The sequence below is a fragment of the Zalophus californianus genome, chromosome 7 (genome assembly GCF_009762305.2).
Source record: "Zalophus californianus isolate mZalCal1 chromosome 7, mZalCal1.pri.v2, whole genome shotgun sequence".
NCBI lineage: Eukaryota > Metazoa > Chordata > Mammalia > Carnivora > Otariidae > Zalophus > Zalophus californianus.
In genome coordinates, this window is record NC_045601.1 from 117,270,113 (window position 1) to 117,293,558 (window position 23,446).

The following is a 23,446-nucleotide window of genomic DNA, read 5'->3' on the forward strand; positions in this document are numbered from 1 at the left end:
CCCCCCAGAGGAAAATGATCCCCCTGCAGCTACAGATTCAGTGTGTCTGTAGGAAGAGGTGAGTTTAGGATCTTCGTATGTCACCATTTTGAACTGAAACCTGCATTTCTTATATTTGTTGTCCTCTCTCACATCCCATTGCGTGAAGGAACTTGTGTGTTTGTGTTTGAGAACACAGAGACATAGAACATCACCACGATATGGGTCATTAAGGGCTTCCTTCACCTCGGGAAAGCACGCTGAATTATAGAATGTGGAAGACCCAAGAAAAAACAGGGCAGGAAGCAAGGAAAGCTTCAGATTCACATGTAACTAAAATTCAGAAATATAAATGAAAACCATGATTGTAATGTGATGGAATCCTCCCTTTGTCTTTTTTTAATACTTCTTTTCCTTGAAACTATATGTAGCAGATGATTTTCACCCCATGTTTATTTGAGAAAAGCTTATAAGGACACGTGAGCAGCAGGTGAGTTCCCATGCGAGGGAGGCAGGAAGGGCTGCATAGAAGAGGACCTGGAGAGAATGCAGATGAGGTACTGCAGTCACACTGGGGCTTCCAGGTCAAGGACGGGGCAGAGGGAACCACAGGGAGGACAGGTGCTGCAGGGTCACTGAAGCCGGGCCAACCCCATCTGAGAAAGCACTGTATGTGTGGAGGAATGAGAGCTGGAGGCCTTTCACTCTGCGAAGAAGCTGGGAAGGAAGGTTCTTCCTGGAGTATCACCATCCGCATGTCAACTCAGGAGTCCTGGAGAGACAGAGCAGAGTGTTGTTTCCAGACCCACCTCTCCAAGCAGCCTCCAGGGCCTCGAGTAAGGGCACTGCTGTAAGAAGAACATATTCTTAGGTCTTCCTGAGCCAATGCTACTTTAGAGAGTGCAGACCACTTATTTAGTGGTGAAAAGAAGCTTTACTGTAAACTGCCTGATCACATTTCAATCCTCCCATTATTTCTGTCTCCTGGCTTGTCTCTACCATCAGTTCTAGAAGACCAAGTCTATCTCTAAAAGAGGATTAAAGAGCATGACCTGTTGGCTGAAGTCCAGAGTGGCCTGAAAAGAGAGGGGGAACACATATACTTAAAAGTATGGAGGCAAGTCTGTCCCCAGATACAATGTCCCCAGCCCCAAAGTCCCCTCCTCAGATTTCTCTAACACCACAACCCACATCCCACGATGCCAGGAAGCGAGAGGTGTGACCCATGAAGTTTCTGTCACACAAATCCAGGGCGATTTCACTAGTGGCTCTTCCTGCATTTGCTCCAGGGTCTCTACCAAGATCTCCATGCTTGTTAACCTTTTTCTTATTTCCACAGGCCATAGCCTATTATACTTCAACATAGTAACCATGGAATGTTGATTTCTGGATTTCCAGGAAATCTGAGGTTGACCAGGTTAATATAGTTTTATACAGGGCCACTGATATAAAACTTAAACAAAGCCATATTTCTTCCCCCAGAAAGGTCCAGGGGGAGTCTCACCAACAGGTGCCTTACCCTTCTGATTCCTGAAGTAGATGAACAGCCCCACCACAAGGAAGAGCAGACCCAGAACAAAGCCTCCAATTCCACTCAGCATCTTGCTTTGTGCAGAGTCAGACTGTGCCCCTGAGGGAAGAAGCAGTTTTAGCAATTTTTACACCAAATTCAACTTCTCTGATGGAGACACTGGGATTCAGAGCTTTGAGAATGGGGGAAGAAGTCTGCCCTGAAAGAACTAGAATAATTGGACATTACCATAAAAGAGATTTAAAAATCACACCGAATATGCACAAGACTCAGGCAATGAGCTCATTTAAATATCATAGCTCTGATAAACCTACTACTTCAACATCTGATGGACGAGGAGCCTGGGACTCCATGAGGTTTAAGTAGCTTGTCCAGGGTGACAGAGCTAACAGAAAGCAGAGCTGAGATTGGATTTCCCTCATGTCAGGAAGGTCCCTACATTGTAGATGTTGTGCCTCTTCTTACATCACAATGAACAGTTCAGAGCAACAGTGCCAGAAGTAGAAGCCCAGCCAGAGGAAGGGGACTAGTGCCCAGGGTCAGGGGGGAACCGTGACCTGTGATATCATGGAGGGCTCAAAACAGGGATGACCTCTTTCTGCCTGCCAGGCATAATCGCCTCCCAGGGAGTTAGGTATTTGTGGGAACAATTACCAAGCTACCCCCAGTGATCTATGCTGAAGAGAAGAGAACATGGAGCAAATGAAAACATGGTGTAAAGACGGAGAACCCTAATACTCAGGAATAAGCAAAGTCCCCTCCTTGGTGGGTAAGGAACTTAGGAGGTCAGAAAACTTCTCACTCCATTCCACGGTGACAGGGCTCGTCAAGCTTGGGTGCTCCACTTGGCAGGTGTAGACCTCTCCACTCTGAGGAACTGTCTCCAGCATCACTAGGGTCTGGAAGGTCCAGTCTCCATTCCGGATCAGGCCTGTGGACACGACCCCAGCCTCCTCTTCCTGGCCATTCCGAAACCACCTGACTTCAATGTGGCCTGGATAGAAACCATTCACAGAGCAGACCAGGAGGTTGTGGTGCTGCAGGGACTGGGTCTTCGTAGGATACACGGTCACTGTAGGCTCAACTACAAGAGAAGTGGTAGAGGGACTCAGTGAGGAAGACAGAGTCAGTCTTCCTGGTTGGCTGCCTCGCTGCCTCCAGTCTCTGGTCCCAGGCTGAGTCTCAAGCAGGCTCCCCCAAAGATGGCCATGGGGCCCAATGAGAGTCAATGCCATGAGTCTTGAATTTAATCCTGACAGCATGGGTCATTAGATTTGACAGGTGTTGTGGAAATTTGTGTGTGTGTGTGCATGTTTTTCATAGTGTGAAATGCTTATTCATTGTTGAACTGAAGTGTTTACAGATCTTTGCTTGACGTTAGAGATATTAACTGAGAGTGTCACTTCTGGAGCTAGGCTGCCTGGGTTTAAATCCAAGCTCTGACTCTTACTGGTTGAACCTGGGAGAGTTTTTGAATTCTTCCGTGCTTTAGTTGTCTTACCTACAAAGGGGGAAAATAATCCTCTTAAGATTTTATGAGGGTCAGTGGATCTAAAATATGTAAAGCAATGGCTGGAACTCGGCCTTCATGATATGTTAGCTATTTATTGTTTTTGTTTCCTATGAGAGAAAATATGATTCAAAGCACTGTGAATAAATTGGGGAACAGCAGTTGTCTGTGGGAATGTTACTCAGTGCTTTCACACCTTAGAAAATCACTGAAATGGTTCCACCCTGGGAAGCAGGAATAGATGAGATGGTTTTGCATCTCTATGAGTTGAGTCTCAAATAAAGCATGATCTTGAAGGAGAGGGGAAAATGGAAGGAAAGTCACTCACTAAAAAGTTCTTATCTTTCACCTCCTACACTGTTGGTGGGAATGCAAGCTGGTGCAGCCACTCTGGAAAACAGTATGGAGGTTCCTCAAAGAGTTGAAAATAGAGCTACCCTATGACCCAGTAATTGCAATATTGGGTATTTACCCCAAAGATGCAAATGTAGTGATCCGAAGGGGCACATGCACCCCAGTGTTTATAGCAGCAATGTCCACAATAGCCAAACTATGGAAAGAGGCTAGATGTCCATCAACAGATGAATGGATAAAGAAGATGTGGTATATATATACAATGGAATATTACACAGCCATCAAAAAAATGAAATCTTGCCATTTGCAACGACGTGGATGGAACTAGAGGGTATTAGGCTAAGCGAAATAAGTCAATCAGAGAAAGATAAGTATTGTATGATCTCACTGATATGAGGATTTTGAGAAATAAGACAGAAGATCATAGGGGAAGGGAGGGAAAAATGAAACAAGATGAAACCAGAGAGAGAAAAAAACCATAAGAGACTCTTAATCTCAGGAAACAAACTGAGGGTTGCTGGAGTGGAGGAGGTGGGAGGGAGGGGGAGGTGGGTGGGTGATGAACATTGGGGAGGGTATGTGCTCTGGTGAGCGCTGTGAATTGTGTAAGACTGATGAATCACAGACGTGTACCCCTGAAACAAATAATACATTATATGTTAATAAAAAATTAAAAAAAAGTTCTTATCTTTGCACTCCGCTGATCAATCCTGTCCTTGGCAAAAAAGAGAGCCACATTTATTACTGGAATTGTTATCACTTTATAATTATCTCTTTTTCTAAACTGTTATTTGAAGTCAGGGCAGCATCTGGGATTCGTTAACATTGTGTTTAATATTTGGACAATTTCTGGCACTACCAGGCCCTCAATTAATACAATTGCTTTGAAAGAAATGGAAAACTTGGTGGACATTTATATAATATCACAAAATAGTAGATTTAAGATTGATGGTGAATCATTGCCAGCAATTTTGCAGTACATTTCAGTAAGTAAAAATGTATAAATTCTTAACATGGAAAATAAAAAACAGAATAATATATACACCAGAAACTGAAGAAAATGCTGAATCAAGTATCAGCTGAAGAAAATGCTAAATCAAATAATCTTACTACATAGAGAACCCATAAAATCACTGAGGAAAGCTAGGATCTCAGACATAATAGATAATAGAAAATACTTTGAGCAGTATTTACAATTGACATATAAATATGTGAAAAAATAGAAGAATCTTAGAAATTAAAAAAGCAGAAATTTCCAACTTAGTGCCAATATTGAAAAGAAATCTAACAAGGGGAAATGTGAGGTAAATTGTAACTATACAAAGTAATAATATTAGCTACTTAAACACTATTAGTGTTATAAAAAGAGAAACATCAGTATTTTATTGTTAAGAACCAAAATTATTATTCAAAAGGTAGTTTTAAAATCATTTCAATTATGTGAAAACATATTCTCCAAGAAAAGAAAAAGTCCCAAGAAATTTACCTAAGAAAAGCCTTAGAGGGAGTAGGGTGACTCAAAGTCCCCCCGCAGCCCTCAAAAATTAGTCTGATAATTTTTTTTCTCAGTGAAATGCTTATGTACACAGACACTGGCACACTTATTTTAGGGTTTTCAGAATTAAGAAGGGCATGTGCTAAAACCATAAAAATCCTAGAAAAGAACAGGCAGTAATTTCTCAGATTGGCCTTAGTAACATTTTTCTTGATCTGTCTCCTAAGGTAAGGGAAACAAAAGCAAAATAAACCATTGGGACTACAGCAAAATATAAACCTTTTGTACAGTGGAGAAAATTATCAACAAAACAAAAAGGCAACCTACTGAATGAAAGAAGATATTTGCAAATTATATATCCTCTAAGGGGTTAACATCCAAAATATATAAAGAACTTATACAACTCAACACCAAAAAAAAAAATAAAATAAAATCTGATTAGGTTTGTCTTGCTGGCTCAGTCAGTAGGGCCTGCAACTCTTGATCTTGGGGTTGTGAGTTCGAGCCCCATGTTGAGTGTAGAGTTAACTTAAAAAATCTTTAAAAAAATCTGATTAAAAAATGGGCAGAGGATCTGAATAGACATTTTCTGAAGAAGACATACACATGGCTGACAGATGTGTGAAAAGATGCTCAAAATATCACTAATCATCAAGGAAATGCAAATCAAAACCACAATGATATCACATTATACCAGTCGGAATGGCAAAGATAAAAAAGATAAGAAATTACAAGTGTTGGTGAGAATGTGGAGAAAAAGGAACCCTTGTACACTGTTGGGAATGCAAACTGCTGTAGCCACTGTGGAATACAATATGGAGCTTCCTCGAAAAATAAAAGGTAGAAATACTATATGATCCAATAATTCCACTCCTAGGTATTTACCCAAAGAAAACAAAAATCCTAATTTAAAAAGATATATGCACTTGTATGTTTACTGCAGCATTATTTACAGTAGCCAAGATATGGAAACAGCCTGAGTGTCCATCAGTAGAGGAATGGATAAGGAAGATGTGGTACATATATACAATGAAGTATTATGCAGACATAAAAAGGGATGGGATCTTGCCATTTGTGACAACATGGATGGACCTAAAGGGTATTATGATAAATGAAATAAATGAGACTGAGAAATGCTATATGATTTCACTCATACGAGGAATCTAAAAAAACCCAAGTGAATAAACAAAAAAAGCATGGGTGGCTCAGTTGGTTAAGCGACTGCCTTCGGCTCAGGTCATGATCCTGGAGTCTCAGGATCGAGTCCCGCATCGGGCTCCCTGCTCAGCAGGGAGTCTGCTTCTCCCTCTGACCCTTCCCCCGTCATGTGCTTTCTCTCTCTCTCTCATTCTCTCTCTCAAATAAATAAATAAAATCTTTAAAAAAAAAAGGCAGAATCGGGCCTATAAATATAGAGAACAAAGCTGGTTATCAGAGGGGAAAGGGGGTGGAGGATGGGCAAAATGGGTGAAGGGGAGTGGGAGATACAGGCTTCCAGTTATAAGATGAATAAGTCATGGGAATAAAAGGCACAGCCTAAGGAGGATAGTGGATGAGATTGTAATAACGCTGTATGGCCACAGACGGTAGTTACATTTGTGGTGGACAATGAATAATGTATAACTTGTCAAGTTGCCATGTTGTACACCTGAAACTAATGTAACATTGTATGTCAACTACACCGAATTAAAAAAAAAATTTAATTAAAAAAAAAAAGAAGGGCATGTGTCAGGAACAGAGTATGACTGGCCTCCTTACATTCTCCCCAATCTTTTCTTTTCTCATCAGCCTTTTGTAACTTCCACCCCCAACCACAGACACTCTCCTCTGCTTTCCCCACCTCTTCAATGGCCTGCCCCAGTCAGTGTTTCCTTCACCTCCAGTTCCTGTGCCCTCCAAACCTCTCCGTCAGAGGCCAGCAAGGACGCCTGACACCCCACTCCTGCACCCTCTCCCACACACTCTCCCTCCCTGTCCCCACATCCAGGCCCACTCCCCACCTCACACTCGTTCTCTGTCCCCCTCACTTCACAGCGCACCCCTCCCACACCCTTTCCGCAGTCATGCATGGACACCACCGTTCCCACAGTCACACAGACAGACCACACTGTCCCTGACGTCGCACTCTCACGTGGATCCATGTAAGTTGTACTTGCTCAAGACCCTGTACGCTCACTCCGGACGGGAGGAGTCTGTTTCAGAGACACACAGACACACACATGCAGCCCCCCACTACCCGCTCCCCTCCCTCCCCCCCGGGCCGCGCTCACCTCGCCGCTGCACCGTGAAGCTCTCACCCACCCCGTAGTTGTGTCTGCACACCGTGTCCACCTCGGCCCGCTTCTGCTCCATGACGTCCTTCTGGCGGTTCCAGTACTCAGCGCTCGGCCGCCCCAGCTCCGTCACCGGCCGGAACTCCCCCACGTCGCTGTCGAAGCGCACGTCCTCCTCCCCGTTATAGATGCATCTGACCAGGAGCCGCACCCGCTCCGTCCCGTTGGAATAATGACATCGGCCTTACACAGGTGCAAGAAATGAGCTGTGGGGACAGAGAGGATCCGGTCACCCGCGGGCTCCTGGAAGACACTGACGGCGGCACCCTCGGTGGCTCCCCCCCCGCGCCCCCAAACCACCAGCGCCCACGGCTCGTCTTTCCTCTGCCCGCGGCGACCCCGTCTCAGGGGAGCCTTCCCGGGTCGCTGGGTTCCGGGCTCGGCGGCGAACCTTCCAGCCTGAGCAGCGCGGGCGTTCGCCCGTCAGCGCCTCCCCCTGACAGACACCAGCCTCCCTCCTCGCCTCCCACAGCCCTTCCCCCTCCCCCCCACCCCCGACCTTAAACACGTCCCACCCGCTTCCCTCCCCCCTGAACACTTGGTTTGGGCTGAGCTGGCTCGGGCCCCTGCCGCCCCTGCGAATCCAGAGAAGGAAACAGCTTAAAATGGAGGGAAAGTGATGCACAAAACGCAACCAGGCAAGACTTTATACGGGGGGTGAGAAATGTCACAAGAGGAGTGTGCAGGTCTAGAACAGAGAATAATCGGATGATCTCAATCACCTTAGGGTCCCAGAGAGGTGGTTTCAAGGGTGACATGAGATGTGACATGAAAGATTAACTAGATGTAACTGGAGGGTGTGTGTGTGCCCGCGCGTGTGTGTGTGTGTGTGTGTTTGGGAGAAAGGGAGGCATGTTTCAGGTAAAAGTAATACAGTGTACAAAATCTTGAAAGAACTGATGGTGACCTTCCTTAAGAAACCAGAAGAAAAGTTCACTGAAGCACAGACAGTGAGAGGAATAAAGGGAAAAGATTGTATTGGAGAAGTCACCTGGGGCTGGGCACTTATAGCCTGTGGGTGACATTAGGATTTTGATTTTATACTAAATGTAATGGAAAATCATGAAGAGTTTTAAGGAGAGTAAAGCCATGATCCTATTATAGGGTCATAATCCCTTTTCTGAATTTGGAAATTCAGGGTTTTTTTTGGTGGCAAAACTCATTTGGCAAATCTGACCTGATGAATTAAGGGGTCAAATGTGTCTCAGAGCTCTTACTTGTGTTTCGGTAGAATAATATGTGTAAACATAGGTATATATGATATCAATGTATATGTTTTTGGTGTTTTTGTCTTTATGTCATTGAACTGTAAAAGTAGTCAATTCCTTTATCAGGACCCATAAGAGGGAGGCCACCCCAGTATCTCACCCACACCCCAATCTAAACTTAAGTCAGCCTGCACTTACAAGAAACACCTGTCAAGGAAACTTAACATATACCAATCACAGTTCTCCAAACTCAGGTTTAGCTAGTTCACTTTACCCTAGAAAATAAGACTGGCTAAACTTATAAGGAAATCCCTGATTTTCTAGCCAGTCATGCACCGTTTCCATGTTCCCTCTTCTAAAGCTCTATAAATTCACCCTTTCCCAAATCCTTTGGGAAAGTGCTCCACAGTTTGTGAGTCACTTTGATGAGGGAGCAGAAGGCAAGCTGAGGACAAAGTACAAGCTGACACCCTGCATAATCCCCCTTCCCCAGGTGGGTTATATGTGACATTCCTCAGGCACTCCTGGCTGCCCTAAAACTAAGGAAAGGAAAAAAAAAACACGAATGGTTAACTAATACAGATCACAGTCCAGCAAGACATTGGTCTCCCTCAGTCTACAAATGTCTTAGTGATTTACAAGAAAAAAAGCATTCTTAACAATAGCCTAACTTCCAGAGACCCATAGGCTCAATTTCCTGGAGCCCTAACATCACCCACCCACCCACAGTGATGTGAGAAACAAAGGTAGAAGGAAATGTAAATAAAATAAAATAAAATTTTCTTATAACCTGCAGCCTATTGACATGGACTTGCGATAGGCAGAGTAACATTCCTCCAGGAAACTCCCAACTGTCTTAATGTTAATGCTTTACTAGAGGGAAAAACAACCTTAACTTGACAATGACAAGGTCTCTGGTGTCGTGTAGGCCCTCCTTAGCACACAAAAATTCCTTTAAAAACCTCCTTTTTCTTTACCCTCAACTCCCAAGTATATAATCAGTCACCCCTCACCCTTGTAATGCAGCTTTTTCTGCCCACGGGTCTTGTCCCCATGCTTTAGTAAAATCACCTTTTTGCACCACAGACATCTCAAGATTTCTTTCTTGACCGTCACCTCAGGACCTCACCTATATTCCAAAACTATGTCAACTTTACTCCCTTAATCCAGGGATTAGTTTCCCTTGAATAAGGGATATCACAGATTTTACTAAATTGATTTAGTTTTGTCATTTGACAATGCCAAAAGAGTTAAAGAATAACCCTGTGGCTAACAGTGAGATGGATAAATGGAAGCTCCTGATATCACCAATGGTCTGGAAAGTAGAATTACTGCAGAAATGTGACGCATTTTACTGAAAAATATTTGTGGCTGTCACCACCATTTATGACTTAAAGATGCAAGTTGTTTAAAGTTAATAGAGATGTAATGAGCAAAAACTCATGAAATATTGAAAAATTTGGCTTGAAGCAAAAAATAAAAATGAAGTGTTGCACTCACTTTGAATGGATTCAACAAAAACATGGTGAATTTTTGCAACTGTCTAGTTTTTTTAAAGTAATGAAACAAGCTAAAATAAACCATGAAATACTGAATTAGAAGGTGAATGTGTGTATAAAGTGTGAGTCTAGAAATTTTAGAAGCAGTACAGTGTAAAGCAGTTTTCAACCACATTGTATATAACCACATACTGTAGACATTTTGGACCACATAATCTTTGTGATGGGGAGTGAGGTGGCCTGTTCTGGACATAGTAGACTATCTACCAGCCTCTCTGACCTCTACCCACTGGTTGTCAGAAAAAAGCCCTAGCGAGAAAACCATAAGTGGCTCCAGATATTGTCAAATGTTCATGCGGTGAAGGAACACGGTTGCGGGGAGGGGGTGGTGAGCTGTCCTTGTGTGAGAACCATGTGAAAACCATCTAAGAAAACTGTGGTGAAAAAGTCACTATTAATCATGCAGCCTCTGAAAATTACATGGAAAAGTTTTCCAGTATCATACCCCTTGAAAATCTTGATCCTACATGAAACTTATATGCTTTCTAAAAATCTGGTCCCAGTGCAGTTCTGTGTTTCCAGCAAAATAAATTTGTTTAGGACCAAAGTTTACTGATTTCTTTGCCTTGGCAATCAGTCACTGTTGTATTGTGATTTATAATAAGAAATGTATATTTGGTCTTAGTTTCTGGCACAGAGCTCCTAAAACTCTGGAAATGTCCTACATGATAAGAGCAGGAAAGGTGTCTTTTGTTACATTAGTGAGTTGACTTTGGATACCCCTGTGGGTGGGGGTTTGCTGCCAGGAGAATCGACCATGTGATTGGAGGGTTGAAACTTTTAGTCCCATCCCCCCTGACCTTCAGGGAAGGGAGAAAGGCTGAAGATGGAGTTCAGTCACAATGGCCAATCATCTATCAACGATGCTTATGTAATGAAGCCTCCACAAAAATCCAAAAGTCATGGTTCAGAGAGTTTTTGGGTTAGTGAACACGTGGAGATTCTGGGAGACTGGTGTCCTTGGAGAGGTCTAAAAAGTTCTGTGCCCTATCTCTTTCATCTAGACGTTCTTGAGTTTTATCCTTTTATAACAAACTGGTGAATAAAACATCCTCTGAGGTCTGTAAGTGCTCTAGCAAATTAGTCAAAGCCAAATAGGGAGTCATGTGAAACTCCAAAGTATGTCCCTGCCATCAGAATCACAGGTGACAACCTGAACTTTTGATTGGCATCTAAAGTAGGAGGGGGGGCTGTCTTGTGGGACTGAGCCCTTAATCTGTGGGATCTCCATGTAGATACCATCAGACTTGAGTTGAATTGAGGAACACCCAGCTGGTGTTGGAGAATTGCTTGGTGGTATGGAAAACCTCCCTACACACTGGAATTGGTACCAGAATACCTTAGTCACCAAGTCATAATTTATCCTTCACCTTATCTTTCTTAGTTTTCCTGCTGTTGGTTCCCTGCTTATCTATAGTAGTAAACTACAGCCACGGCCATTTCATTCCTGTTCAATGTCCCAACTAATTTATTTTCTGACTTTCAGTCTCCTGCTCCCAAAACCGGTAGGCATCAAAATTACTAGCGTTGGCCAGATGTAGAACTCTCATTTCTGTAGTCAAGCCCCCTCAGAAGGAGGGAAACTAAGAAAATAATGACATTCTCATATAGATAGTTTACAAAAATGAGCAGGTCCCCAAACTTTGAGTAGAGACCTTTGCAAATCTCCTTTTGCCCCATAAAATGATGGCAGAGAAGAGTGCAGTCTGGATCAGACCTGTAAGGTCTATGTTACTATTCAGAAGTTCTCTAAGTACATTCTTGACAGATGAGAAAGTTAAAAAATAACAAATATGTGAAGTCGCTGTCCTATTCACACTGCAGCTTATATGGTTATCACTGTCTATGTTCATGTGCCTGTTCTAAGGTTGCAGATTTAGCAAATACAAATAAATACAAGATGCTCAGTTAAATCTGGATTTCAGATAAATTATCAATGTTTATCTGAAATTCAGATTTAACTGGGCATCCTATTTTTTATTTGGAAACCCTAGCCCAATTTGTTAACAAAATCTCAGAAAGAGTGTATTTAATACTTCTTTGTATTCTTCAATACATGCCCATGACAACCTGAACATAGTGTGAACTCATATGGAAATTTTTAGGTAATAAATACAAAGTGGATGCAAATTTTTTCTGTATATGGCAACTAGCAACACTCGCCTCTCTCCCCCACTCTAAGATACACACTGTTACATATAAACATCAGAAATTTTATCAGTTTTACCCAATCTAGTACTATTCACTAACAGTAGTTAGAAGCCCAAGCTCTAGAATCAGAAAATTTGAATTTGAACATGAGCTCTTCCACTTGGGTCAATTTTTAATATCCATGAGCCTTTTTTCTTTATCTCTGAAATAGATTTAATAATATCATATTCTCACAGTGTTATTACTAAGTGTGAAATTAAATAGTGACTCTTCCTATGCTGATCACATAATAATTACTCAATCTATATGACCAGTTTGATTTTTATAACTCCTATGAATGTAAACTCATAAGATCTTTCTTTCTTTCTTTTTTTTTTTTAGATTTTATTTATTTATTCATGAGAGACAGAGGGAGAGAGAGAGAGAGAGAGAGAGAAGCAGAGGGAGAAGCAGGCTCCCAAGGAGCAGGGAGCCCGATGTGGGACTCGATCCCAGGACCCTGGGATCATGACCTGAGCTGAAGGCAGACGCTTAACCATCTGAGCCACCCAGGCGCCCTCCTAAGATCTTTCTACCTTAACCTCCTAAAGCAAATAATATCTTCATTATGATTTGGCAATTTTCTTCTATTAACTTCATCACTAATTACCATTTGAACATATAAAGGCAGAAACATTGGTTTATGCATAATAATGGGGTATACATGAACTAAATACAAAAGAACTCTGATGACATAGAAAAGAGGGATTTTCAATATACTTAGATTTATACTGTATAATCTGTGTTCTAACACTATGTAACACTGGGTAAATCACTTAAATTCTATGGAATTTTAGATTCCATAGATATATATGTTTTTACCTGCTACAGATAGGATAGGGTAGGAATGGGAATTATACACTGATATTTATAGGCCTGCTACGTAGTAACTGCAAAATGTTATGATGCTTTATGCTGATAGAAACCAGATTTTTTTTTTTTTCATCACTCCATCTTCATCACCTAGGGTAATGGCTGGTAAAGTGTAGGTTGCTAATATTTATTTCCTGTATGAATTAAAGACTTTTTGCATAACACGTCACCTCTGCTTGCAAGGGCACTCCAGGGCTTCCTTGCTGATGACTGAATGTCTCTGATTCTCAAGTTCTCCCAGCTTCTTTTCAGGTTCTTTTATTCTTATACTTTAGGTCCAGCTGACTTCCTGATCCCAGAGCACAGGCTTTCCCTGAGATCAGCTACTCAAAAAAGAGTCATCTCTAATCCATCTTTCATTTCTTCAGCTCCCATTGTCTTTTCAAATGCTCCAATCTAGTTTTTATCTTGGATACTCGATTAAATCTGCAAATGTCAAGTCCACCAAACCCAGTTCACTTCTCTGTCATGTTCTCACTCCACCTACTTCTTCTACTGTTTCTTACCTACTTATACAACTGGCCACTCTCTCCTCCTTGAAAAAAACCACTTTCTTGACTTCCATGTATGTTGGTTTTCCTCCCACATCACTGGTACCATTCTCAGTCCCCTTTGCTGACTCTTTGGTTCTTGCCTCTTCTTGTCTTGTACACACTCTGTCCCTATGAGACCTCCTCTGCTTTCCTGGTATTTAACCCAGCACATGTGTCAATGACACCAACATACATAACTCCAAACCCTGGCTTCCTCCCGAACTCCAGTCTCATATAGTCTACTGACTGCTGAGAGTTCCACATAAATGTCAAAAATCATTTCAAACTTTAAGAAAATCTTTATTTTTAACCACCACTTGAAATAATTTCTTCCCTCAGTCTTCCCTATCTCAATAAACAACATCAGCATCCACCTAGTCATTATGGAAGACAAAATTCTTAGGGACAAGCTTGATTTTCTACCCACTCCACCCGTTTAATTTATTAACATGTTATATAAAAATCTATCCCAAACCTGTTCACTTTGCCTTTACTACTATCTTTGTCACCCATTAGCACACTAAATGTCTTCCCTAGAGAGTTATATCATGTTCCTAGACAGTCTCCCTGACTCCATTTGTGAACTCCTACAATCCAGTCTCCACGTGGTGGTTAGAATTATCTTTTAAAAAATATAAATGGACTTACCTTTATCCCTTAAGTAGTCTACATATCTCTCTAAATAAAAATCAAATTTCTTATCATGGCCATCAGGATCTACTATGATTTGGCTCCTTACTTCCTCTCCAACTTCATCTTATGCCACTCCCCAGTTTGCTCGGGGCACTTCAGCTACTCTCATCTTCTTTGTGTCTTTTATTTTATTTTATTTTTTTAAAAAAGATTTTATTTATTTGACAGAGAAAGACACAGCAAGAGAGGGAACACAAGCAGGGGGAGTGGAGGAGGGAGAAGCAGGCTTCCTGGTGAGCAGGGAGCCCGATGTGGGGCTCCATCCCAGGACCCTGGGATCATGACCTGAGCCAAAGGCAGACACTTAATGACTGAGCCACCCAGGCGCCCCTTCTTTGTGTCTTTTAAACTCAGCAAACATCTTCCCGTACTTTGGCCTTTCCTGTTTCCTCTCCCAGGAACACTTGTCGCTTAGGTCCTTCAAACGACTGGTTTGTTCTCATCATTCATGTGTCAACCAGTGTCACTTTCCAGGGAGAGCTCCCTAGCCCTTGTGCTGAAGTTGAGTAAATTCAATTCTCTCTGTTTCACAACGCTAATGTATTTTTTTTAAAGAGCACGTATTGCTCTCTGGAATTTTTTTCTTTTTTATTAAATACTTTTTAAAAAATATTTTATTTATTTATTTGACAGAGAGAGAGCACAAGCAGGGGGAGCAGCAAAGGGAGAGGGAGAAGCAAGCTCCCCACTGAGCAGGGCGCCTGACACAGGGCCTGACACAGAGATGAAGGCAGATGCTTGACTGACTGAGCCACCCAGGTGTCCTCTTTTTTGTTAAATATGTATTCAGTTATTGTCTTTCTCCCCTGTTGTTAGGGAAGTTCCATGACTGTAGGGGCCTTTTCTTTCTTATCCAAATAGAATTCTCTGATCCTAAAACAGAACCCAATAGATAATAGTTGCTTGGAGGAATATCTGTGGTCTAAATGAATAAACCCAGTGTTCTGGAACTTGATCACTGTAGGATCCTGAGAGTAATAAAGGGCTCAAGCTCTAAAACTCTTTTATTCTGATGACACATTAGATCCCTTCTGCTTCCTATGAAAATTTGGACAAACTTCCTCTTTCTCCTTTTAGTCAGAAGAAACATTCGCAGGTAAGGAAAGGTGATTTTCAGAAGGAGAACATTTTGTTATATTTCATTTCATCCAGTGGAAATGTGATAGTACTGAGGGTCTGTGCAAACATTGGGGATTTTCAGTAATGGTGATGACATAGCTGGGGAAAGAATAGTGAGGAACTAGAAGTAGAGGAAAAAAACATGGCTAATTAAGGAGAGGGCATGGTGAATGAACCTATGAAATTTGGGGCTAAGACTCAGGAGGCCAGTGAGTTTACTTGACTTGTTTATTGACTTTCAGCCCCAGGAATATAAGCAAACTTCACACCATTGGTACCCTGCTCAGGGTGTACAGTTTGAATCATATGAAATTGCTGATAATTGACTGTTTTTGGCTTATGCAAATAGAATTTCATATAATTTTTTCTATACTAGTTGAATCGCTTCTTGTGGGCTCAGGTCAGAGAAGGGGAGATGTAGGAGAAGCTGATAGTATAGAAAGGTCAAAATAGATTCATAGTGAACATTAATCTGTGCCAGGTTTTTAGAAGAAGGCTTAAGTTCTTTAAGACATCAAAGAACACCCCACAGATTCTTCTTATCTATAGGGTCATTTCAAGCTTTAAGGTTCTCTGCTTCAGTTCCAGGATGCTCTCCACAGGAGAAATAGAGGGAAAACAGACCCCAGCTTCTGTCATGTAGCCTACGGCACAGAGATACAGGCCTTATAAACATTAGGGTTCAGGAGTAAAGAAAAGGAAATGATGTGGGAGGCCCCTTGATTCATCTTTACATATTAGAGAGAAGCACCAACATCACAGATCCTGCTGAGGCCATAACACAAGATCTTCTAAAAGAGATCTTTCTAATTTCTTTTGACTGCCCATAAAATTTTCAGGCAAACTTACACTTTTACTGGTGTAACTCAACTAAAAAAGGGAACCACAGAGGGTGCCTGAGTGGTTCAGTTGGTTAAGGATTAGACTCTTGATTTTAGCTCAGGTCATGATCTCAGGATCATGAGATCAAGCCCCAGGTTGGGCTCCATGCTGAGTGTGGAGCCTGCTTGGGATTCTCTCTCCCTCTCCCTCTGCCCCTCCCCTATCTCGCTAATGTGCACATGTTTGCTTTCTTTCTCTAAAAATAAAAAAATTTAAAAAAAAAGGGAACTACCAGATGGGAAACTATTTGGACATCATTATTTCTAAATCTTCTCAAGAACCTGAAGGAATGGGATGGAAGGCTGGAGAGATTTTATTAGAAGAGAATTAAGAAGAAATGGCCTATATATATGGAGGCCCGTTACGAAGGTCTTGTAGAAAGGGCAAGCATGCAGGGTTTTTGTTGTGGAAAGAACTGGGGAACCATATAATAAAGATGGGTGGCCACTGAAGAAAATGTCTTAATTTTCTAGGGGACATGGCCTGGATGTGGTGACAAAGCTAACTCCCTTCCTTCCCCTATCCCACAATATCTTATGTGCCAAGATATGTACCTATGTGGGGTGTCTCTAGCCCAAGCCAGGGGAGAGCTCAGCATCATCAGTATCACCATTAAAGCTGCCATTGATAAGCCTCTAGGGGACCACAGACATGCCATGCTGGAGAACAGAGAGGACAGGGTTTGGGGAGCAGGTAAGTCTCAGTGAGGCCTAGGACCATCTTTCACCCCTATGCAAAGTAATACCAACCAAGGAATTGATTTTTGTTTCGGGATTGGGTAATCTCTGTGTTGAAAACCAATCAGCCTCAGATATGAAAAGCATCATCGGTTGCTGGTCAGAGATTCAGTATTGAGATCCAATTTTGAAACTTAGAATTTCCTGAATTAAAAAGATTGCTTTAATTAAGTACTTTAAAGATTTGATCCAGTTGTATGTGAAACATTTTATCGGACCCATATTGTGAGCCAATTTTGTGCTGGGTAATGATGTGCACACAAGTTTGAAACTTTAGGAGCACTTATTTCTCTCACTTGAATACAAGAGTTATTTCAACAAATGTATGTGTGAGTGTGTTTAGGAACTGAAGGTGTGGGAAGATAATTGCAAGTCAGGAGACCTTTCATCCTCTCCTTTTTGCACCATAACTTAGTGTTGTAGGTCTGGGAAGATTACTTAACTTCTCACATTTGAAATGAAGGCCCTGACAGCATTTTATGTAAATTGAAGTGGCTGCTGTGTAGTAATTCTAGTTCCTTGAGAAGTTCCCTCATTATTGTTGCTCTGGAAATGACAAAATTTGCATTTATTTTATGTAATGACACCCACAGCTCACAGACAAGTCTCCTTCCTAGGAAAGATAACAGTGGCCTCCAAATTCCTAAATCCAGTCTGTCATTCTTAATTATTATTTCAGAGTTCTCAGCAAGTTTGAACATTTCAGAATAGAAATAGTATCTCACTTACTTTGGAAAAATATATTTCTATTAAGCTCAAAATTTTGTGGAGAGGTTGGATAGGAGTCATTACTGTCCCTGGATTTGAGAAGAAATCCCCAGTGATAAATCAGTACTACTGGAAGTCGTGTGATTGTGACCAGAATGTCACATTTAATTTGAAAAACTTTAATCATAACTTACTCAGAAACTAATTGTGACATGTGATAATCTGGGAAAGCCAAGCTGAGGTTCACCTTAGATTATAGAATAAAAGGAATGGCAAAGAAAGGTAATTCTATATCATCTACATACTGAAATATAAAAAGAACCCTATCACAACCCGTTCATATAAGTTTGATATATAAATTAAAAATCATACAAATTTGTTTTTTAAAAAATGGGCCAATGACTCTGATCTAAATTACGTTATGAATAATAAAAATGTGCTGCTTTAATTATTACATATTTCACACTTTTCTTCAATATTAATTCAATATAAGAACAGTCCAGGTAACACAGTGTAGGAACCGTCACCCAATATCAATCCTACAGGTGATGTTGAGGCTAAACTTCTTCACTGAAAGCAAGAGGAGAAGCAATCCTGCTCAACTTCTACTGTGTTTGGGAAATGTCAAATAAAGGCTCATATCCTGAGTAAAAATAGTTAAATTGGTTTCTGGAAGAAAGTGGTGTTCAGTACTGAAGTTCTACAGTTCTCAGAAAGCTACTACCACTAATACTTTAAAAAAATTATTTAAATTCAATTAATTAACATATAGTGTATCATTAGTTTCAGGGGTAGAATTCAGTGATCCATCAGTTGCATATAACACCCAGTGCTCATTACATCACATGCCCTCCTTAATGCCCATTACCCAATTACCCCATCCCCTCACCCACCTCCAGTGACTCTCAATTTGCTTCCTATAGTTAAGAGTCTCTTATGGCGGGCGCCTGGGTGGCTCAGTTGGTTAAGCGACTGCCTTCGGCTCAGGTCATGATCCTGGAGTCCCGGGATCGAGTCCCGCATCGGGCTCCCTGCTCAGCGGGGAGTCTGCTTCTCCCTCTGACCCTCTTCCCTCTCATGCTCTCTCAAATAAATAAATAAAATCTTTAAAAAAAAAAAAAGAGTCTCTTATGGCTTGTCTCCCCCTCTGTTTTCATCTTATATTATTTTTCCTTCCCTTCCCCTATGTTCATCTGTTTTGTTTCTTAAATTCCACATATGAGTGAGATCATATGATAATTGTCTTTCTCTGATTGACTTATTTCGCTTAGCATAAAACCCTCTAGTTCCATCAACATTGTTGTAAATGGTAAGATTTCACTTTTTTGATCGCTGAGTAATATTCCATTGCATATCTATATGCCACTTCTTTATTATTCATTTGTCAATGGACATCTGGGCTGTTTCCATAGTTTAGCTATTGTGGACATTGCTGCTATAAACATTGGGGTGCAGGTGCCCCTTTGGATCCCTACATTTGTATCCTTTGTGGTAAATATCTAATAGTGCAATTGCTGGGTTGAAGAACCTCCATAATGTTTTCCAGAGTGGCTGGACCAGCTTGCATCCCCACCAACAGTGCAAGAGGGTTCCCTTTTCTCCTCATCCTCGTCAACATTTGTTGTCTCCTGACTCATTAATTTTAGCCATTCTGACTGGTGTGAGGTGGTTATCTCACTGTGGCTTTGATTTGTATTTCCCTGATGCTGAGTGATGTTGAGCATTTTTTCGAGTCTGTTGGCCATTTGTAGGTCTTCTTTGGAGAAATGTCTGTTGATGTCTTCTGCCCCTTCTTGACTGTATTATTTGTTCCTTGGGTGTTGCCTTTTGACAAGTTCTTTATAGATCTTGGATATTAGCCCTTTATCTGATAAGACATTTGCAAATATCTTCTCCCATTATCTTTTGGTTTTGTCAACTGTTTCTTTTGCTGTACAGGAGCTTTTTATCTCGATGAAGTCCCAATAGTTCATTTTTGCTTTGTTTCCCTTGCCTTTGGAGATGGGTCTAGCAAGAAGTTGGCTGGGGTCAAAGAGGTTGCTGCCTGTGTTCTCCTCTAGGATTTTGATGGATTTGATGGATTCCTGTCTCACATTGAGGTCTTTTATCCATTTTGAGTTTATTTTTGTGTACGGTGTAAGAAATGGTCCAGTTTCATTCTTCTACATGTGGCTGTCCAATTTTCCCAACACGATTTGTTGAAGAGACTATCTTTTTTCCATTGGACATTCTTTCCTGCTTTGTCAAAGATTAGTTGACCATAGAGTTGAGGGTCAGTTTGTGGGTTCTCTATTCTGATCCATTGATCTATGTGTCTGGTTTGTGCCAGTACCATACTGTCTTGATGATTACAGCTTTGTAATAGAGCTTGAAGTCTGGAATTGTGATGCTGCCAGCTTTGCTTTTCTTTTTCAACATTCCTCTGGCTATTCGGGGTCTTTTCTGGTTCCAAACGAATTTTAGGATTGTTTGTTCCAGCTCTGTGAAAAATGTTGATGGTATTTTGGTAGGGATTGCATTGAAAGTATAGATTGCTCTGGGTAGCATAGACATTTTAACAATGTTTGTTCTTCCAATCCATGAGCATGGAACGTTTTTCCATTTCTTTGTGTCTTCCTCCTCCATTACTTTCATAAGTGTTCTATAGTTTTCAGAGTACAGATCCTTTACATCTTTAGTTAGATATATTCCTAGGTATCTTATGGTTTTTGGTGCAATTATAAATGGTATTGATTCTTAATTTACCTTTCTTCTTTCTCATTGTTAGTGTATAGAAACGCAACTGATTTCTGTGCATTGTTTTTATATCCTGCCATTTTGCTGAATTCCTGTATGAGACCTAGCAATTTTGGGGTGGAGTCTTTTGGGTTTTCCACATAAAGTATCATGTTATCTGTGAAGAGTGAGAGTTTGACTTCTTTGCCAGTTTGGATACCTTTTATTTCTTTTTGTTTTCTGATTGCTGAGGCTAGTACTTCTAGTACTATGTTGAACAACAGTGGTGAGGGTGGATATCCCTGTCGTGTTCTTGACCTTAGGGGAAAGGGTCTCAGTTTTTGAGATATCGATATTTGCTGTGGGCTTTTCATATATGGCTTTTATGATATTGGGGTATGTTCCCCCTATCCCTATACTGTGGAGAATTTTAATCAAGAAAGGATGTTGTATTTTGTCAAATGCTTTTTCTGCATCATTTGGGAGGATCATATGGTTCTTGTCTTTTCTTTTGTTAATGTGATGTATCACGTTGATTGATTTGTGGATGCTGAACCCCTTGCAGCCCAGGAATAAATCCTACTTGGTTGTGGTGAATAATCCTTTTAATGTACTGTTGGAGCCTATTGGCTAGTATTTTGGTGAGAACTTTTATGTTCATGTTCATCAAGGATATTGGTCTGTAATTCCCCTTTTTGGTGGGGTCTTTTTCTGGTTTTGGGATCAAGATGATGCTGGCCTCATAGAATGAGTTTGGAAGTTTTCCTTCTATCTATTTTTTGAAACAGCTTCAGAAGAATAGGTATTAGAGCTTCTTTAAATGCTTGGTAGAATTCCCCTGGGAAGACATCTGGTCCTGGACTTTTGTTTGTTGGGAGATTTTTGATTACTGCTTCAATTTCCTTGCTGGTTATGGGTCTGTTCAGGTTTTCTATTTCTTCCTGTTTTAGTTTTGGTAGTTTATACCTCTCTAGAAATGCACTCATTTCTTCCAGATTGCCTAATTTGTTGGCATAGAGTTGCTCATAATATGTTCTTATAATTGTTTGTATTTCTTTGGTGTTAGTTGTGATCTCTCCTCTTTCATTCGTGATTTTATGTATTTGGGTCCCTTCCCTTTTATTTTTGATATGTCTGGCTAGGGGTTTATCAGTCTTACTAATTCTTTGAGAGAACCAGCTCCTAGTTTCATTGATCTGTTCTACTGTTCTTTTGGTTTCCATTTCATTGATTTCTGCTCTAATCTTTATTATTTCTCTTCTTCTGCTGGGTTTAGGCTTTATTTGTTGTTCTTTCTCCAGCTTCTTTAGGTGTAAGGTTTGGCTGTGTATTTGAGACTTTTCCTGTTTCTTGAGAAAGACCTGTATTGCTATATACTTCCCTCTTAGGACCACCTTTGCTGCATCCCAAATGTTCTGAACTGTTGTGTTTTCATTATTATATGCTTCCATGAATTTTTAAAAATGCTTCTTTAATTTCCTGGTTGACCCATTCATTCTTGAGTAGGATGTTCTTCAACCTCCATGTATTTGTGTTCCTTCCAAATTTTCTCTGGTGAGTGAGTTCAAGTTTTAAAGCATTGTGGTCTGAGAATATGCAGCGAATAATCTCCATCTTTTGGTACCAGTTGAGACCGGATTTGTGACCCAGTATGTTATCTATTCTGGAGAACATTCCATGTGGACTTGAGAAGAATGTGTATTTTGTTGCTTTAGGATGAAATGCTCTGAATATATCTGTGAAGTCCATGTGGTCCAGTGTGTCATTCAAAGCCCTTGTTTCCTTGTTGATCTTCTGCTTAGATGATCTGTCCATTGTTGTGAGTTGGGTGTTAAAGTCCCCTACTATTATTGTATTATTATCAATATGTTTCTTTAAGTTTTTATTAATTGGTTTATGTAATTGGCTGCTCCCAAGTTAGGGGCATAAATATTTACAATTGTTAAATCTTGTTGGATAGACCTTTAAGTATGATATAGTGTTTCTCTTCATCTCTTATAATAGTCTTTGGTTTAAAATCTAATTTGTCTGCTATAAGGATTGCTACCTCAGCTTTCTTTTGATGTCCATTAGCAAGATAAATGGTTCTCCACCCTCGTACTTTCAGTCTGGAGGTGTTTTTGGGTCTAAAATGAGTCTCTTGTAGACAGCATATTGATGGGTCTTGTTTTTTAATCCAATCTGATACTCTGTGTCTTTTGGTTGGGGCAGTTAGCCCATTTACATTCAAAGTAATTATTGAAAGATATGAATTTAGTGCCATTGCATTGCCTATAAAGTCACTGTTTCTGTAGGTTGTCTCTGTTCCTTTCTGGTCTTTGTTATTTTTGGGCTCTTCGCTTAAAGGATCCCCTTTAATATTTTTTTATAGGGCCGGTTTAGTGTTCACAAATTCTTTTAGTTTCCATTTGTCTTGGAAACTCTTTATCTCTCTTTACATTCTGAATGACAGCCTTGCTGGATAGAGATTCTTGGCTGCATATTTTTCTTTTTTCTTTTTCTTTTTTAAGATTTATTTATTTATTTATTTATTTATTTATTTATTTGACAGACAGAGACATAGCGACAGAGGGAACATAAGCAGGGGGAGTGGGAAAAAGGGAGAAACAGGTTTCCTGCCGAGCAGGGAGCCCGATGTACAGCTCAATCCCAGGACCCTGGGATCATGACCTGAGCTGAAGGCAGATGCTTAATGACTGAGCCACCCAGGTGCCCCTGCATATTTTTCTCATTTAGCACATTGAATATATTATGCCAGTCCTTTCTGGCCTGCCTCAATTCTGAAACAATTTTGCACTGTAGAATATTTTTGGTTGACTTTTTTTTTTCTTTCAGCACTTTGAATATATTGTGCCATTCTCTCCTGGCCTGAAAAGTTTCTGCTGAAAAATATGCTAAGAGTCTTACGGGGTTTCCCTTGTATGTAACATGTTATTTCGCTGTTACTGCTCTAAGATTCTCTACCTGTCTCTAATCTTTGACATTTTAATTATAATATGTCTTACTGTGGGTCTCTTTTAGGCTCAT

General features: G+C 40.7%; 1 protein-coding gene across 1 annotated transcript; it reads right to left on the minus strand.

Moving 5' to 3' along the window:
• Window positions 1-414: 414 nt before the first annotated feature.
• Window positions 415-7,651, minus strand: LOC113926803 (DLA class II histocompatibility antigen, DR-1 beta chain). The gene is made up of 4 exons (XM_027602130.2): window positions 7,140-7,651; window positions 2,313-2,594; window positions 1,499-1,609; window positions 415-751 (listed from the first exon to the last, which is right to left on the minus strand). Exons 1-4 carry the CDS (start codon window positions 7,219-7,221, stop codon window positions 738-740), a joined length of 489 nt encoding a protein of 162 aa, XP_027457931.2. The 5' UTR covers window positions 7,222-7,651; the 3' UTR covers window positions 415-737.
• Between the last annotated feature and the right edge of the window lie 15,795 nt (window positions 7,652-23,446).

Excerpts from the sequence above, each read along its gene's own strand:
- LOC113926803 (XM_027602130.2), bottom strand. The coding sequence starts at position 7,221 with ATGGAGCAGAAGCGGGCCGAGGTGGACACGGTGTGCAGACACAACTAC. Across the intron at positions 2,595-7,139 it reads CTTCACGGTGCAGCGGCGAG|TTGAGCCTACAGTGACCGTG; the intron begins GTGAGCGCGGCC and ends CTTCTCTTGTAG. Across the intron at positions 1,610-2,312 it reads CCCTGTCACCGTGGAATGGA|GGGCACAGTCTGACTCTGCA; the intron begins GTGAGAAGTTTT and ends TTCTTCCCTCAG.